Source organism: Tamandua tetradactyla, chromosome 13 (genome assembly GCF_023851605.1).
Source record: "Tamandua tetradactyla isolate mTamTet1 chromosome 13, mTamTet1.pri, whole genome shotgun sequence".
In the NCBI taxonomy this organism is placed as follows: domain Eukaryota; kingdom Metazoa; phylum Chordata; class Mammalia; order Pilosa; family Myrmecophagidae; genus Tamandua; species Tamandua tetradactyla.
The window spans coordinates 7357450-7375219 of NC_135339.1; the positions used below are offsets into that span (position 1 = coordinate 7357450).

Genomic DNA, 17770 nt, shown 5'->3' on the forward strand with positions numbered 1-17770 from the left:
TCTCCTGCATGGCAGGCAAGAATTCTACCATCGAACTACCCTTGCAAGCCCCAAGAACAGTTTTGTAACACAAGTATAAACTGTCAAAAAAATGCCCCAAAACATTAAGCTCCTTCTGTATACCACTACGTACATTTCTACAGATGTTAATAACTGCTGAGCATATGAAAAAGTAATTTTGAAAGTATCAATCTGTAGCAGAGGAAGTAGGCTAATGGAACATTTCAGCTGTTCTCCCACATTTTTCCAGAATCCTCCCTCTCAACTGCCGGATATCACTTCGGTCCCCGTTCCTCCAGCTCTTTACCTAGCAACTATTTACAGCACATTTCTAACCATCCCATTGGTCCTTCAAGTGAGAACCCTTCCTCTAAAACCCCCGCCTGAGCCTTCCATTTATGGCAATAAAACCCGTCCCAACCAATCAAAAAATTGCTCTAAGCCCTTCTCGCTCACCCCTCCCCTAAACGCTTCACCCTATATAAGCAACTGCACTTCCTCTAATAAACGTTCGATGTGCACCTCCACTCGTTTCCGCGACTCTTCCTTGAGCGTCGCGCGCCCTCCACACCTTCGAGCCCCCGGGACCGAAAGCAGATCCGGACTGCCCGAGTCCCCCCATTCGCTAAGAGACGGACCCCAAGCGGGAGTCACAGAAACCAGGACAGGAAACAGCTCCCGCACTCAACTAGGAAAGGCCCCATGATTACTCCTAGTTAACAGGATGTGAGTGGGAACAAAGAGTAGAAGGGCCAGTGCACAACCTCCCACTGTCTCTTCACTGCTCTGGTGACCAGTAACACTGCCCACAGTGGTCTCTCTGTCCTGCCCGGGCTGTAAAGTAGGAGTCCCTACTCCCACTACGACCTGCTTTGGCTATACAGAGTGAGAAATAAATCTCTGTGGTGTTATGTCAAAGAGAGTTCAAGGTTCATTTGTTACTTCAGCACAACCTAGTGTATTCCAATACTGAAACTGCTCCCAGGAATGGGGTATGATAAAAACACCATAAAGATGGGGGCATAGCAATTGAGAAGGAGGCAGTAGGGAAACTAACACCAAAGGATGGAAAAGCTATTCAGGTTATACAACAGCAAAACAATTTATGAAGCTGTTGTCTGCAATAACTGAGAAGGCAGAACATTTGCCTCATGAACCTGAAGCTCTACAATATGTTGGCAAATTACAGCCTAACTGCTTTTGTAAATAAAGTTTTATCAGAACACAGTCACACTCATTTAATATCATCTATGGATGCTTTCGTGCTATAATGGCAGAATTGAGAAGCCGTGACCATTACCATTTGGCCCTTTACAGAAAAAGTTTGTCAACCTTGCTCTAGAAGAGGCTGAAAAGCAAGCCTTAGTACAGTACATGTTTGTGGCTACTGGGAAGGCAGAGCTAGAGCAAGAGCAAAAGTGATAAAGACCTCTAAAAACAAAAAGTATAGCCGACAAGTCAGCAAATATTTTGCCCCACCCCGAGTATACTTTCTAACTCTATTGATGGGCTCAGTTATGAGATTTGTTTCAGCCAATGGAATGTGAAGGAATATGATGTTCACCAGATTTGAGAAGTTTCAAATATGTTTGCTTGGTTTAGCTTGGCTCTCGCTCTTCTGTCTTTTACCATGAAAAAAGGACGACCCAAGAAGGCCTTCCTTAAGCTTGTTTCCTAAATGAGAGGCACATGGAAGAAACCTAAACCAGACCCATAGTCTGGAGTATGCCACATAGCCAACCCTGAGCAAGTAATCAACATGACCTTGGGGTTTATTTCCTATGCCTCATTTTCACATAACAATTCAGAAAACCTGAGGGAAAAAGACCTTTCAGTTGTTGAGATTTCCTTCGACTGCCAAGAGAAGCTGGAAAGTTTAAAAGTAGACTCAAAAACAGCTGCATGAAGCCAAAGACTCTGGGGCCAGTGAGCCAACAAATACGTTTTGAAAAGAATTAACAATCATAAGAAAAGACTCTTTAAGTTTCTGAGAGAGCTATACTAGCAAAAAACTCCATAAGCCTGTGAATGCTCTGTGAAGCATTTATCGATCCAGGGAGATTTTGATCTCCAGGGACTATTTAGCAATGTCTGGAGATATTTGACTGTCACAATGCGGGAGAGCTGCTGGTATCTAGTGGGTAGAGGACACGGATGATGCAAAACACATTACAACACAGAAGCCAGCACCTAAAAACAAATAATTACTAAGCCCAAAATGTCAACAGAGCTGAGGTTGAGAAAGACTTCCTAAAAACATGACCCTTGGGCCTCAACTTTTTTTAAGAAGGATGCACGCAGAGCTAGCTGGGCAACACCCAAGGAGAATACATCTTCAATACCCACTTCAGATATATTCAAGAACAGACTCTCTTGGGGTGGAGCAAGGGACCCCAGAGAACAATGAATGAGGTGCCCCTCCTAGAGAGCAGATTCAGATCAAGGGACCCTTAAAATGTTTGCCTAGCAGAATTTCAAACTGCAACTAGCCAATGACTATTTGGAGTCCCCAATTTTTAGTTTTCCAAATTGGATTGTTTATTATGGATATCCTGGCCCTATTCCACCAGTTTCTAGGGCATAGGAGTAGGAGCAGGGTATATGGAGTGGCCAGATAATTTGGTCATTTTTAGCTTCTATTTCTGGGACAGGAGGTGCAATGCCTGGGTGTGATGTAGAGATTCAGCAACACCTCGAGCTGAATGCCTATATGGAATAAGATTCTGGGTTATCTCCCCTGTAGAGTAGGTAGTTACATACCAGGAGTGGAATAATGGGGACAGAGGAATGTCTGAGAACCAGAAGTTCAGTGGCAAGGAATGAGTGACAACTGACACTCTGAAACTCATCCTCCCCTTATCTCTAAGTTCCCTCACAATGCCGCAGGCCTGTAAGACTAGTTTTGCTAAAGGGCTTTGAGCAGAAGTGATCTGCAAGCCAATATATACCAATCCAGTTTTCTCTTCCCCTGCCACAGTGATCAGTCACTATATAGATGGAGGAGCCTCACGCAGCTCGGGCCTCTTCAGTTACTACTTGGAATGGAGTCATCCTTTCCCTTACAGCCCAGACTTGTGTGTGCTACACTCCCCCAAGGGATGGAAGTTCAGGTTATTTCAGGTAAGCAATCTCCATCAGCAGAGGATGAGCCAAGGGCGACAGGACTTAAGAACAGAAGGTGTAGTGAAGCAGAGGGGATACAGATTCTTTGTGGCCTCAAGCCCAGCTGTGAAAGTGGAAACTTTGCATAGTTCACCCCATTAAGCTAGGAAGAGAAAGCAAACTGCTTCTGTAGAAGCAGCTTCTAGAACTTAAGTGGATGAAGAAAGTGGGGCCAAGGTGGCCTGTAGAGGGTGCCTTGATGTCAGCTCAGATCCAGAGTTCAGGAATGAGGCTCACATTCTTCCAGGTGCTGAGAGTGTTACCCACTGATTGTTCTCAGCAAATCTTACTATAAGAACTACCCTTAGCCACGGGAAACTTCTCCAAGGTCATGGTGCTCCCCCAAGGGCAGTGTTTCTAAAGGATACAAAAGTCAGGCTGAGGCATCAGCTGAGGCCTTGGGAGTAACTGCATCCAATCCAATTCCTCTCTCTGCCTCTATTTACTTTCTTTATACCCACAGATGCTATTCCTGCAATTGCTCCCCAATAAACTTCTCACAAATTTATCTCCACTTAAGAGTCTGTTTCCCAGACAGCCTGACCTAAGTAAAGATGTATCCTTCTTCAAAGGCTGCCGACTCCACTATGTCTCTTATTAGTTCAATTTTGTTACATTATACATATTTTCTCTAGTAGAAGTTTATTTTTAACATTGAACCTAGGAAACTGAGGGAGTATCCCAATATTACTGTTTGTCCAGTTTTTCAACTGAACCTGACTTGATATATCAAGTTTCTTGATAGTTAGTCCTCCAAAGTAGACTGTACCCTTCGTCATTATTAAATGGCTCTTTATAATATTGAATGCAACTTCCCTACCCTCACCACATTCAACTTTACCTAATATACTTACCGTTTTTTTCATTTTCCAAGTCTATCTTTGCCAAGCATTTTGCCTTCAAACTTCTGAGCCAAGCCTCAAGTGTGTGTTATTTAGGTGTGGAGTTCTTTTTTTTTTTTTTTTTACTTTTGTGACAAAATCTGAACTTTTTCACTAAAAGGTTGATTATATTTACCCACATATAATATACACAATTGGTCTTCTTTTGTAATTTAATGTTCTTTTTTATGCTTACTGTATGCTTTCTTTTCTATCTTCTACCATTCAATCTATGATTTTTGGATTCCTGCTATCCTGAGTAATTTGGAAATTTTCTACTTGTAAAATTATAGTTTACTAAAACCAAATTAACTTTCCACAGTAACAGAGTACTATCCTAGTCTACCGGACAAAGGCAACAAACAAAAATCAGAAGTTTAACTTCTTTGTTCTCACACAATATATGAGTCATGGAGTCAGGAAGATAATACACTCTCCCACCCAAATGTGGTAAGAGACATAAATCTGTATTTCCAAGAATACTAAAGACGTCTAAGAAGGATAAACAAAAAGAGATCTGCATTGAGACACACTGTGATCTAACTGTTGAAAGAAAAAGCAAATCTTGCAAGCAGTAGGAAAGAAGTGAATCATCATGTATGAGGAATTCCCAAAAAGATTCTCATCAGAAACCATGGATGTCAGAAATGGGATGACATGTTCAAAGTGCTAAAAGGAAAATATGATCAAAGAAACATTTCATATGCAGCACAACTATCGTTCAAAAATGAAGGGGAAATTAAGCCATTCCAAGGTAAACAAAAGCCGAAGAAGTTTGTTGCTAGTAGATCTGCCCTACAAGAAATAATAGATGGGGAAGCGTGACAGTGGCTCAGTGGTGGAATTCTTGCCTGCCATACTGGAGACCCAGGTTCGATTCCTGCTGTCTGCCCATGCCAAAAAAAAAAAAAGGAAAAGTAAAAAAGAAGAAATAATAGATGGAGTCTTTGAGGAGGAAATAAAAGGACACTGAATAATCTGAAGAAACAGGAAGAAATAAAAAATAAAGAACACTGGTGAAGGCAACTAATAGGTAAAAACAAAAGCCAGTAGTACTGGACTTTTGGTTTGTAACTAATTTTTTTCCCTATATAATTTAAAAGAATTATAAATCTTTCTCAATGGACACAATCTGTTAATGGACAAACAATGTATAAACCTAAAGGGGGAGGGACAGAGTTGTACATGAGAAATTTTGCATTCTGTTGAAGCTCAGGTGATATTATTAAAAAAAAGACTGCTGTGTTTCAGACATTAATTGTAATCCTCAGAGAAACCACTAAAAATTATAGAGAAGGAAATGAGAAAGGAATCAAAACAGGTCGCTATAAAAAACCAACTGAACACAAAAGTTGGTAATAATGGAGGAACTGAGACATAAAAAAGATATGACATAGAAAACAAGAGCAAAATGGCCAAAGTCTTTTCTTATAAGTAATTTTAATTTTATTAAATGAATTAAATTATCCAATTAGAAAGCAAAGATTGGTAGAATGACTCAAAAAGAAGTTATCCAACTAAATGCTGTTTATATGAGACTCCGAAGACACTAACAGGTTGAAAATGAACAGATGGAAAAATATTTTATGCAAATAGTAAACAAAAGAGAGCAATACTAATATCTGACAAAGTAGAACGTTAAATAAAATATTATTACAAGACAAAGGAGTACATAATATATTAATAAAAGAGTGAATTAATCAAGAAATTACTAAATTGTAAACATCATGCACACCTAACAACAGAGTGCTACAATATATGAAAGAAACAATGACAGAACTGAAGGGAGAAATAGACAAATTCTAGCATTAATAGTCGGAGACTTCAATACCCTATCTTATAAAAAGGGACAAAACAGACAGAAGACCAGTAAGGAAACAGATGACTTGAAGAATACTATAAACCAAACAGACCTAATAGACATATACACAGAACACTCCATCCAAAACCAGCAGAATACACATCTCAAGTACATATGGACATTCTCCAGGGTAGACTATATGTTGGGCTACAAAACCAGCTTCAATACATTTCAAAAGACTGAAGTCATCCAAAGTATCTCCTCCAACTAAAATAGAATGAAATTATAAATCAATAACAGAAGGAAAATCGGAAAATACACAAATATGTAGAAACTAAACAACACTATTATTAAATAATGATTGGGTCAAAGAATAATTCACTGGAAAATTAGAAAGTACATTAAGATGAATGAAAATGAAAAAATAGCACACCAAAACTTATGGGACGCAATGAAAGCAGTGCACAGAAAGAAATTCATATCTAAAAGGTACTATAATATAAAAAAAGAAGAAAATACAAAATAACCCAATTTTACACCTTAAAGAATTGGAAAAAGAAGAATAAACTAAAAAAAAAGAGCCAAAAGGAAGGAAATAAAGGTTACAGCGGAAGCAAGTGAAACAGAGAACACAAAAGAAAGAGGAAATAAAACCAAAGTGGTTTTTTGAAATGATGAATAAAATTGACAAACCTACAACTATACAGACTAAGAAAAAGAGAGACGATTCAAATTACTAAGTGAGAAAAGAACATGAGGACATTACTACCAACCTTACAGAAATAAAAAGGATTATAAAAGAATTCTATGAATAATTCTGCATTAACAAATTAGTAACCTAGATGACACAGGGAATTCCTAAAAACACAAAACCACCCCAACTAAGAAGAAGCAGAAAATCTGTTTAGATCAAAAATAAGGAAACAGACTGAATCAGTAATCAAACACCTCCCAACAAAAAAAAGTATATCACAAGAAAAACTTCAGCCCAATACCTATTACGAATCGATGCAAAAATTCTCAAAATAGTAGCAAACTTAATTCAATAGCATATTAAAAAGATGATATACCATGACCAAGTGGGATTTATTCCAGGAATGGTAGCTCAACATAGAAAAATACACCCCATTAACAGAATGAAGATAAAAGACCACATGAACTTCTCAACTGTTGCAAAAGAGGCTTTCACAAAATCCTGATAAAAGGCATTTAGGAAAAACCCACAAGCAATATCCTACTCAATGGTAAAAGACTGAAAGTCTTTCTCCTGAAGTCAAAAGCAAACTAAAGATGCCAGCTTTTACTACAGTAATTCAATTTTGTACTGGAAGTTTTAGCTAGAGCAATTAGGCAAGAAAAATAATTAAAAGGTATTCAAATTGGAAAGGAAGAAGTAAAACTATTTCTATACATGCTTGGCATGATCCTATATAAAGAAAATCCCAAAGAATTCACACAAAAATTAATAATGTTAATGAATTCAGTAAATGGTATAAGATCAACACACAAAAATCAGTTGTGTTTCTATACACTAGCAATGAGCAATCTAAAAAGGAGATTAATGAAACGATTCCATACGCAATAGCATCCAAAAGAATGAATACCAAGGAATAAATTTAACCAAGGAAGTGAAAATTTTGTACAATTAAAACTACAAAATTGTGGACAGAAACAAAGAAGGCATAATTAAGTAGAATGTCATTCCATGGACATGGACTGGAAGATTTATTGTGGTTAAGATGGCAGTGCAAGGCTACCTACAGTGATCTACAGATTAAAGGCAATATATCAAAATTCTAAAGACCCATTTTTGCAGAAATGGAAAAGCCAATCCTCATATTCATATAGAAATGCAAGGGGCCCCAAACAGACAACAAAGAACAAAATTAAAAGATTCGTACTTCCTGATTTCAAAACTTATTGTACAAAGCCACAGTAATCAAAACAGTATAGTACTGGCATAAGCACAGAAATAAAGAGCAATGGAATCTAATTAAGAGTCCAGAAAATAAACATTTCAACAAGAGTGCCAAGACCATTCACTGGGGTACAACAGTTTCTTTAACAACGGTGCTGGGATTTCTGCATACAAAAAAATAAAGCTCGGGCCCTACACCTCATGCAAAATACAAAAATTAACTCAAAATGGAAGAGAAACCTAAACTTTAAGATCTAAACTATAAAACTCTTAGAAGAAAACAGGAAAGCTTCCATGACTTTGGATTTGGCAATGGATCCTTGCATATGACACCCAAAGTCTGAGTACAAAAGAAAAAAACAGATAAATTAGACCTCATCAAAATTAAAAACTTTTTTGCAACAAAGGACACTATCAAGAGAGTGAAAAGATAATCCACAGAATGGGAGAACGGAAACCTGTTTAGTGTACAGAGTATATAAATAACTTTTACAACTCAACCATAAAAGACAAAAAATGGGCAAAGGACTTGAATAGACAGTTCTCCAAGACTATATACAAATGGCCAAAGAATACATGAAAAGGTGTTCATTATGACTACTCATTAGGGATATGCAAATCAAAACTAACAAAGAAATATTTCAAAGCCACTAGAATGGCTACTACAAAAACAAACAAACAAAAGAAAAAATAGCAAGTAATGGTAAGGATGTGAAGAAACTGCAAGTTTTGTAAATTGTTGATAGGAACATAAAATGGTACAGCTGTTGTGGAAAACAGTTTGCCAGGTCTCTTCAAGAAATTAAAACTAGAATTACACATGACCCAGCAATTCCAATACCAAAAAAACTGAAAACAAATTCTCAAAAAATACCTGGAGAAGAATGTTCATAGTAGCACTGCTCACAATAGTCAAAAGGTGGAAACAACCTAAAGGGTAACCCATGAATGGATAACAAAGTATGGATTATATATACAATGGTACATTTTTTAGTCATAAAAAGGAACAAAAGTCAAAAACATTATGCCACAATGGATCTTGAAGACAGTATGTTGAATGATATGTTAGAAACAAAATAAGTATTACCATGCCTCACTCATATGGACTAACTATAATATACAAACATGGAGAACTGAAGTTGAAAGCATGGGTTATCAGGTTAGAGCATATTGTAAAGGTTCCTAAATTGTAAACTTTTACAGCACTCACATCCATTCTGGAGTTATAACTGTTATTTCTAAATTCTCAGATGTGAGCTATTTTGTATAACCTGGTCACTTGGGTATTTGTATGACAGACACCTGAGACCAGGAGTTAACACTCTGAAGCTATGAAAGAAAGCATTACCCCATTTAGCAACTTCTAAAAAAGTTGAAAAAGTGATCAGCATTCAACTAGAGATATGAATGAGGTTAATCTGGATAGGAGAAAGGTAAATCACAATACAGTGTAAAAGTTTGATACTATTTTAAAACTTCAACTTTTGTGTGAGAACAAAGAAAAGGATGTTTATTTGGGGCAAAATTTATATTTCTGGTAGTACATTATCTTTAACTTGTATGGTCAGTTATTTGAACACCATAATTACATAGAATCTTACATAGGGAGTGAGATCTTGTTGTTTTGTACAGGTTAATGTGACGCTCTGATACATCCCAGAGTAATTTGGGCAGAGAACAAAAAAATTATTTGCTAAGTCCCCTTGGGGGACTGAGGAAAAAGGAGAAAATACTCAACTTCCCCATCTGGGGAATTCCTGATAGTCTCACAAGCAGTGGGACAATTAATTCAATAGGCTGAGCCCTCAATCTTGGGGCCCACCCCTATGAAACTTATTTCTGCAAAGGAGAAGCTAAACTTACTTATGATAACGCCTAAGAGTCACTCCTAGGGAATCTCTTGTGTTGCTTAGATGTGGCCTCTCTCTCTAAACCAACTTAGCAGAACTCATTGCCCTACCCGCCCCCGATATGGGACATGACTTCCAGGGGTATAAATCTCCCTGGCTACATGGGACATGACTCCCAGGGATGAGCCAGGACCTAGCATCATGATGAGACAGAGAAAGGCTTCTTGATCAAAAGGGAGAAGAGAAAAATGAGACAAAATAAAGTGTCAGTGGCTGAGAAACTTCAAAGTTAAGAGGTTAATCTGGAGGTTATTCTTATGCATCACAGAGATATCCCTTGTCAGTTTATGGTGTATTAGAGTGGTTAGAGGGAAGTAACTGAAAACTGTTAAACTGTATTCCAGTAGCCTTGATTCTTGAATATGATTGTTTAACTATACAGCACATACAATATGACCATGTGAATGTGAAAACCATACTTCCTTTATGCAGAATATGTACAGATTAGTAAAATATAAGGATAAAAAATAAATAACAGGGAGGAATAAAGAGTAAAAAAAAAAACCCAGTAGATTCTAATACTAGAGTCAATGAGAGGGACAGGTAAAGGATATGGGATGTATGGGTTTTTCTTCTGTCTTTTTTATTTCTTTTTCTGGAGTTATACAAATGTTCTAAAAATGATCACAATGATGAATACACAACTATGTGATGATATTTTGAGCCAGTGAGTATATACTTTGGATGGACTGTATGGTGTGTAAAAATAGCTCAATAAAAATATTAAAAACAAAAACAAAATAAAACATTATGCCAGATATAAAAGGTAGTCACATATTACATGATTCAAGAATAGAAAAAAATCATAAATGCAGAAAGCCCAACACTGACTGCCAGGGGCTGGGAGAGGAATGACTACTTAAAGGTATATGGTTTTGTTTCGAAGTGATGAATATGTACTGGGATTGATACAGGAGGTGGTTGCTTAATACTGTGAATATACTAAATGCCACTGAACTGTACACTTTAAAACTGAACACATAAAATGGTTAATTTTATGTTATGTAAATTTTGCCTCAATAAAAGAGAGATTAATGAATATGATATTTTTTTCTACTAACCCGATGAATAATTCCAGCAGAGTGAAGGTGCTTGATTCCACACAGCATCTGATAGAGAAGGTAGGACATTCTTTCATGATCTAGTTCCATCTGAATCACTTGGCAAAGATTTGCATCCATGAGCTCCATGACTATGTAACTTCAAGAGTGAAAAAAGATGACAGCTAAAGTGTGAAGCAAAAATCTAAGAATGTTGTAACATAATAACATTTTAATAATCATACTTACACATCTTGAAATTCTTCTAGGGACTTCTGTGGAGTGAACACATTCAAAAGACCAATTATCTGTAGTAAAAGCAGAGAGAGAAAAAAAATTAGAACCTACTCTATAATACTTTTACTTGGGAACTGCAAATACTTGGGTTAGAAAAATTCACTACCAGCTTAAAATCTTTCAAATTCTACATAGTAAAACTATCAACAGAAGAGACCCATATTATCCACCCATTTATGCAAATACTCTCAATTATCAGGGACCTAAATTATGCAAATCTCTGCATAATTTGACAGCAGATCTTAAATACCTTCTGCCAGCTCTTACACTATGCAATACCCTCTATCTACTCTCCATCCCCTCCACCCCTGATTTTTCATAATAATGCACATCTTGTTGGTTTTCCTCATTCCCCTGGCTCATCCATAGGCACGCCCTCTTTCCCACTATTCTGTCTTCATCCCTCCTCTCTTCTCTGCCTATATATCCTTTCCCTGGGTGATATTATCTATGATTTTTTTCTCCAAACAGCTTTATGTGGATAACTCCCAAAACTGCATTCAAAGTCCTGAGTTGGCTTAAGCATCTTAGATACACGCTCCCACGACTCAAAAAGTTGAACTTGTAACCATTTCTACCTAAACCCCTTACTTTTCCAAAGTATCCTCTCCTTTATAGTAGAAAGTTCTGAATGATCTTTGACCCTTTCTTCACTATCTACACCATAATAAATACTCAAAAGTCTCCTATGTATTCAATCAACCTGACCTTCAACCCCTTCTTTCCATGCCTTGTGCTATTACACAACTTGAGGATTTTAATATCTAGCCTGTTAATGCTGTAATTACTTCTAAAACTAGGCTTCCAAGTTTTCTCCAAATACAGTTTTAACTGCCTGTAATGAAAAGAAAAATGTGGTATTATTCACTTCTTCAAAAACTTGAAGGCAACAAATAAATTCCAAAATCCCAAGTAGTATATTCAAGACCCTCCATGATATAACATCAACCCACTATATATTCCACTAAATCCTCAATTCTATTTTATAGTTTAGCCATAATTAGTTAGTTTCAAGAACACAGTAGTTGTTTTTTTAAGTTCTCAATGTCTTTAAGCACTGTTCCTATGCTTGCCTTTTATCTAGTGAACTTAGCTATCTGTTTTTTCCTCTTTTGCAGAGCCTGGCAACCCCTAATCCCTGACCGAGTTGAATGTTCCCACAGTACCTTACATAGTCTTATGAAATTCAACACACTGTAATACAGTCTCATTTTCACATGAGTCTTGTCCCTACCACATCAGGATCCTTGTTAAACAGAATTATGTGTTCTTCACTTTTATAGCACCAGCACATAACACAGGACCTGATAAACATTTTTACAATGCTTGTTCACAATTTTACGTAGAGATAGAAATGTTTCTCTACATATGAACTTCATGAGGGCAAAATCTGTTATTCATCTAAGCACAAAGCTTGTAGGAGACATTCAAATTTGCTCAGTGAATAAAGTCACAGCAATAATACTCAGAGAAGAAAAGATAAGACAAATTTGCTTAAGACAGCAGAAGTGATACTAAAGAAAGCATCTAGCTGCTAAATGAATTCAAGTCTGCTAACCAGATGAACTGTACACCTGGTGACCTGGAAAAGTAGTAAAACTGTTCTTACTAGTATATGTGAAATCCTAGAGTAGAAGAGAGGGGTTAATGATTAAAGGCATACAGAGAAAAAAAGAAAGAAGATCAGTGGTTGATTAGGCTTCAGGTATGGGGTTAAGAGGATAATGGCTAAAGGGTCTAGAGTTTCTTTTTGAGGTGACAAAAATCTTCTGAAATTGACTGATAATAGCTATATAAACCTGTGAATACACTAAAACTCACTGAATTGTACACTTTAAATGACTGAATTATGAGTGAATTATATCTCAATAAAGCTGTTATAAACAACAGCAGGAAATCAAAGAAATGTAACAAGACAGCATGTAAAAGTTTCAAAAAGGCAATTTTTAAAATGTTTCTTCTAATAACATCCATGTAAATAAGATAAAGAATTGGGGGTAAGTGGACAATTTTTTTATAGGCTGTTTCTTGGCAGGGTCATGTTCACTATTTTACCATGTGAGTATTTCATTATTGCAGCACCATTTGTTGAATTTTTCTTTGTTTTGTTTGTTTTTTGATTGCTTGTTTAGCTTGTTTGTTTTCTGAGAGGTTCAAGGATCAGGAATCGACTCTGGGTCTCCAATATGGCAGGTGAGAATTCTACCACTGAACTACCCTTGTATCCCCAAAGGTAACTGGATAATATATTTTTTTTTGCATGGGCAGGCACCAGGAATCGAACCTGGGTCTCCAGTATGGCAGGTGAGAATTCTGCCACTGAGCCACCGCCTGGACAATTTTTATAGTTAGATACACATGAAATTGTTTGCAATACTGCTAATGAACTAACCCAACTATTATGAAGGCATCCCGAACAAACTGGGAAGTGAATATAAGTGAAAGCCAGAACAAAGAAGAAAGCGCAATCCTAACAGTCTAGAAAGAGGACTCAAATTCACAAGTGAAATTTAAAAAAAGAGAAAAAGAAAGTAATATATTCTATGTTTAATTCCCCAAAAACAAAACAATAAAAAATAAAAAATAAAATGAAGTATGGGGAAGGTACCTGGGACAGAGCAGCCTCTTCAATAAATGGTGCTTGGAGAACTGGATATCCATATGTAAAAGAATGAAAGAGGATCCATATCTCACACCCCATACAAAAATCAACTCCAAATGGATCAAAGACCTAAAATTACAGCTAAGACCATAAAACTTTTAGAATAAAATGTAGGAAAGTATCCTATAAAACTTGTAATAGGAGGCAGTTTCCTAGATATTACATCCAAAGACGAGCATTGAAGAAAGAAATAGACACATGGGAACTTCTCAAAATTAAACACTTCTGTACATCAAAGAACTTTGTCAAGAAAGTAAAAAGGCAGCCTACAGAATGAGAGACAATATTTGGAAACCACATATCAGATAAGGTTTTAGTATCCAGAATACATGAAGAGATTCTTCAACTCAACAACAAAAAGACAAACAACCCAATTACAAAATGAGGAAAAGACATGAACAGACACTTCTCAGAACAGGAAATACAAATGGCTAAAAGACACATGAAAAGCTGTTCACCTTCACTGGCTATTAGGGAAATGCAAATCAAAACCACAATAAGATATCATCTGAAACCTACTAGAATGGCCATGATCAAACAAACAAACAAAATGAACAGAAAATAACATGTGCTGGAGAGGATGTGGAGAAATAGGCACACTTATCTACTGATGGTGGAAATGTATAAAATAGCACAACCACTCTGGAAGGCAATCTGGAGGTTCCTTGGATCGCTAAGTAGAATTGTCATATGATCCAGTAATCCCATTATTATTAGGTATATATTCAGAGGACCTGAGGGCAAGGACACAAACAGACATTTGCACACCAATGTTTACAGCAGCATTATTTATGATTGCCAAAAGATGGAAACAGCCTAAATGTCCATCAGTGTAGTGAGTGGCTAAATAAGCTAGGTATTACACATTATGATGGAATATTACACAGCTATAAGACAGAATAAAGTCATGAAGCATGTAACAATGCTTGGATGAACCTTAAGGACATTATGCTGAGTGAAATGAGCCAGAAACAAAAGGACAAATACTATATGGTCTCACTAATATGAACTAACATTAATAAGCAAACGTGGATAATTGAATTTAAAAATACAGCTTGTCAGGACACAGAAATAGGGTAGAGATTGAGTAACTGGTGAAGAAATATGGATTGTGCAACAGGATTGACTGTAAAACTTCAGAAAATGATAGCACAATACTACCTGATTGTAGTACAATAAGTCCTGAATGAAGCTGAATGTAAGTATGATAAAGGGAGAAGGGCTGGGGGCACATACGAAATCAGAAGAAAAGATAGAAGATAAAGACTGAGATGGTATAATTTAGGAATGCCTAGAATGGACAATGATGGTGATTAAGTATATAAATAAAAAACGTTTTGCATGCGAGAGAACAAATGAATGTCAATACTGCAGGGTGTTGAAAACAGAAAGCATATAAGAAAAAGTACAATCAATGCAAGGAAGGGGCTATAGTCAACAGTTAAACTGTAAATGCTTCCACTGAATGTGACAAAGGCATTATGCCAAAATTAATGTCAACAGGAGAGGGACAAGGGGAAGAGGTATGGATTCTTTGTGGAAGAAAATAAAAAGTGGATAGATTATGGTGGTGAAGGCACGTCTAACACACTAGGGTTGGAGTGTGGAATGCGTGAAGAAAACTGTTTAAAAAATGAACAGAACCAGCGCTGGAAGATGGCGGCTTAGTAAGACGCGCGGATCTTAGTTTCTTCTCCAGGACACCTACTAGGGGAGTATAAACGATACAGAAAGCGCCCAAAGCCACAACAGAGATAAAAAAGACAGCGCACCCCATCCTGGAACGGCTGGCTGGCTGAGAGAAGCAGCTCGGGTGAGATCGCCGAGGCGCACGGGCCTTACCGGGCGGGGTGGCAAGCGGCCGGAGTTACTCCCTTCCCCCTTTCCGGGCCGGCTGGGAGAATTGGAGAGGTGGTCCCCTGAAACCAAGGCGACTGGCGCCCACACCACGCGCAGCCCCCGGACCAACTGAGAGAATTGGATCGGAAACCCCCAGGCCGCGGAGAACGGTGACCCCGTGACTCCCGGGGAACGTGCACTCTCTCGGGCGGGCCGCTGCCGCTGGCGCCCTCCCGCCACGCTTGTTGCCCAGGGCCGACTAGGAAATTCGGACGGGCTCTTTCCCTGGCTGCGGCGACCAGCAACCCTCCCTGCATTCGGACACCCTCCCTGCGTTCGGACCCCGGGCCGGCTCAAGCCGCTTCAGCTAGCGAACCCCCAGGACGGCGAGAATTTTCCAAAGTTTAAGGTCCCACAGCACCTTTTACTGGTGGGACCCGCAGACAAACGTGTGCCACGAGCGCCACCTACTGGGCAGAATAAGAAAAACAGAACCCAGAGATTTCACAGAAAAATATTACAACCTTGCTGGGTCCAACACCAAGAGAAATCTGAATAAATGCCCAGACGCCAGCAGCAGAAGATAACTGTCCACGCTCAAAAGATTGAGAATATGGCTCAGTCAAAGGAACAAACCAATAGCTCAAATGAGACACAAGAGCTGAGACAACTAATGCTGAATATACGAACAGAAATGGAAAACCTCTTCAAAAATGAAATCGATAAATTGAGGGAGGACATGAAGAGGACATGGGCTGAACATAAAGAAGAAATAGAAAAACTGAAAAAACAAATTGCAGAACTTATGGAAGTGAAGGATAAAGTAGCAAACATAGAAAAAATAATGGATAGCTACAATGATATATTTAAAGAGACAGAAGATAGAATTAGTGATTTGGAGGATGGAACATCTGAATTCCAAAAAGAAACAGAAACTATAGGGAAAAGAATGGAAAAATTTGAACAGGGTATCAGGGAACTCAAGGACAATATGAACCGCACAAATATACGTGTTGTGGGTGTCCCAGAAGGAGAAGAGAAGGGAAAAGGAGGAGAAAAACTAATGGAAGAAATTATCACTGAAAATTTCCCAACTCTTACGAAAGACCTAAAATTACAGATCCAAGAAGTGCAGCGCACCCCAAAGAGATTAGACACAAATAGGCGTTCTCCAAGACATTTACTAGTTAGAATGTCAGAGGTCAAAGAGAAAGAGAAGATCTTGAAAGCAGCAAGAGAAAAACAATCCATTACATACAAGGGAAACCCAATAAGACTTTGTGTAGATTTCTCAGCAGAAACCATGGAAGCTAGAAGACAGTGGGATGATATATTTAAAATACTAAAAGAGAAAAACTGCCAACCAAGACTCCTATATCCAGCAAAATTATCCTTCAAAAATGAGGGAGAAATTAAAACATTCTCAGACAAAAAGTCACTGAAAGAATTTGTGACCAAGAGACCAGCTCTGCAAGAAATACTAAAGGGAGCACTAGAGTCAGATACAAAAAGACAGAAGAGAGAGATATGGAAAAGAGTGTAGAAAGAAGGAAAATCAGATATGATATATATAATACAAAAGGCAAAATGTTAGAGGAAAATATTATCCAAACAGTAATAACACTAAATGTCAATGGACTGAATTCCCCAATCAAAAGACATAGATTGGCAGAATGGATTAAAAAACAGGATCCTTCTATATGCTGTCTACAGGAAACACATCTTAGACCCAAAGATAAACATAGGTTGAAAGTGAAAGGTTGGGAAAAGATATTTCATGCAAATAACAACCAGAAAAGAGCAGGAGTGGCTATACTAATATCCAACAAATTAGACTTCAAATGTAAAACAGTTAAAAGAGACAAAGAAGGACACTATATACTAATAAAAGGAACAATTAAACAAGAAGACATAACAATCATAAATATTTACGCACCGAATCAGAATGCCCCAAAATACGTGAGGAATATATTGCAAACACTGAAAAGGGAAATAGACTCATATACCATAATAGTTGGAGACTTCAACTCACCACTCTCATCAAGGGACAGAACATCTAGACAGAGGATCAACAAAGAAATAGAGAATCTGAATATTACTATAAATGAACTAGACTTAATAGACATTTATAGGACATTACATCCCACAACAGCAGGATACACCTTTTTCTCAAGTGCTCATGGATCATTCTCAGATAGACCATATGCTGGGTCACAAAGCAAGTCTCAACAAATTTAAAAAGATTGAAATCTTACACAAC

General features: G+C 37.6%; 1 protein-coding gene across 7 annotated transcripts in view; it reads right to left on the reverse strand.

Moving 5' to 3' along the window:
* The window catches only part of MAPK8 (mitogen-activated protein kinase 8), a 135668-nt gene that overhangs the window by 25416 nt on the left and 92482 nt on the right, over positions 1-17770 (reverse strand). For 6 of the 7 annotated variants that reach the window (XM_077124672.1, XM_077124669.1, XM_077124668.1 and 3 more), the window contains 2 exons: positions 10962-11020; positions 10734-10872 (listed from right to left, as the gene is read on the reverse strand). In XM_077124672.1, coding sequence (XP_076980787.1) covers positions 10734-10862 — 129 coding nt within the window. In that variant the 5' untranslated portion in view covers positions 10863-10872; positions 10962-11020. Of the gene's footprint in view, positions 1-10733; positions 10873-10961; positions 11021-13617; positions 15308-17770 lie in introns of those variants that run through there. The other variant, XM_077124671.1, reaches the window with a different exon arrangement.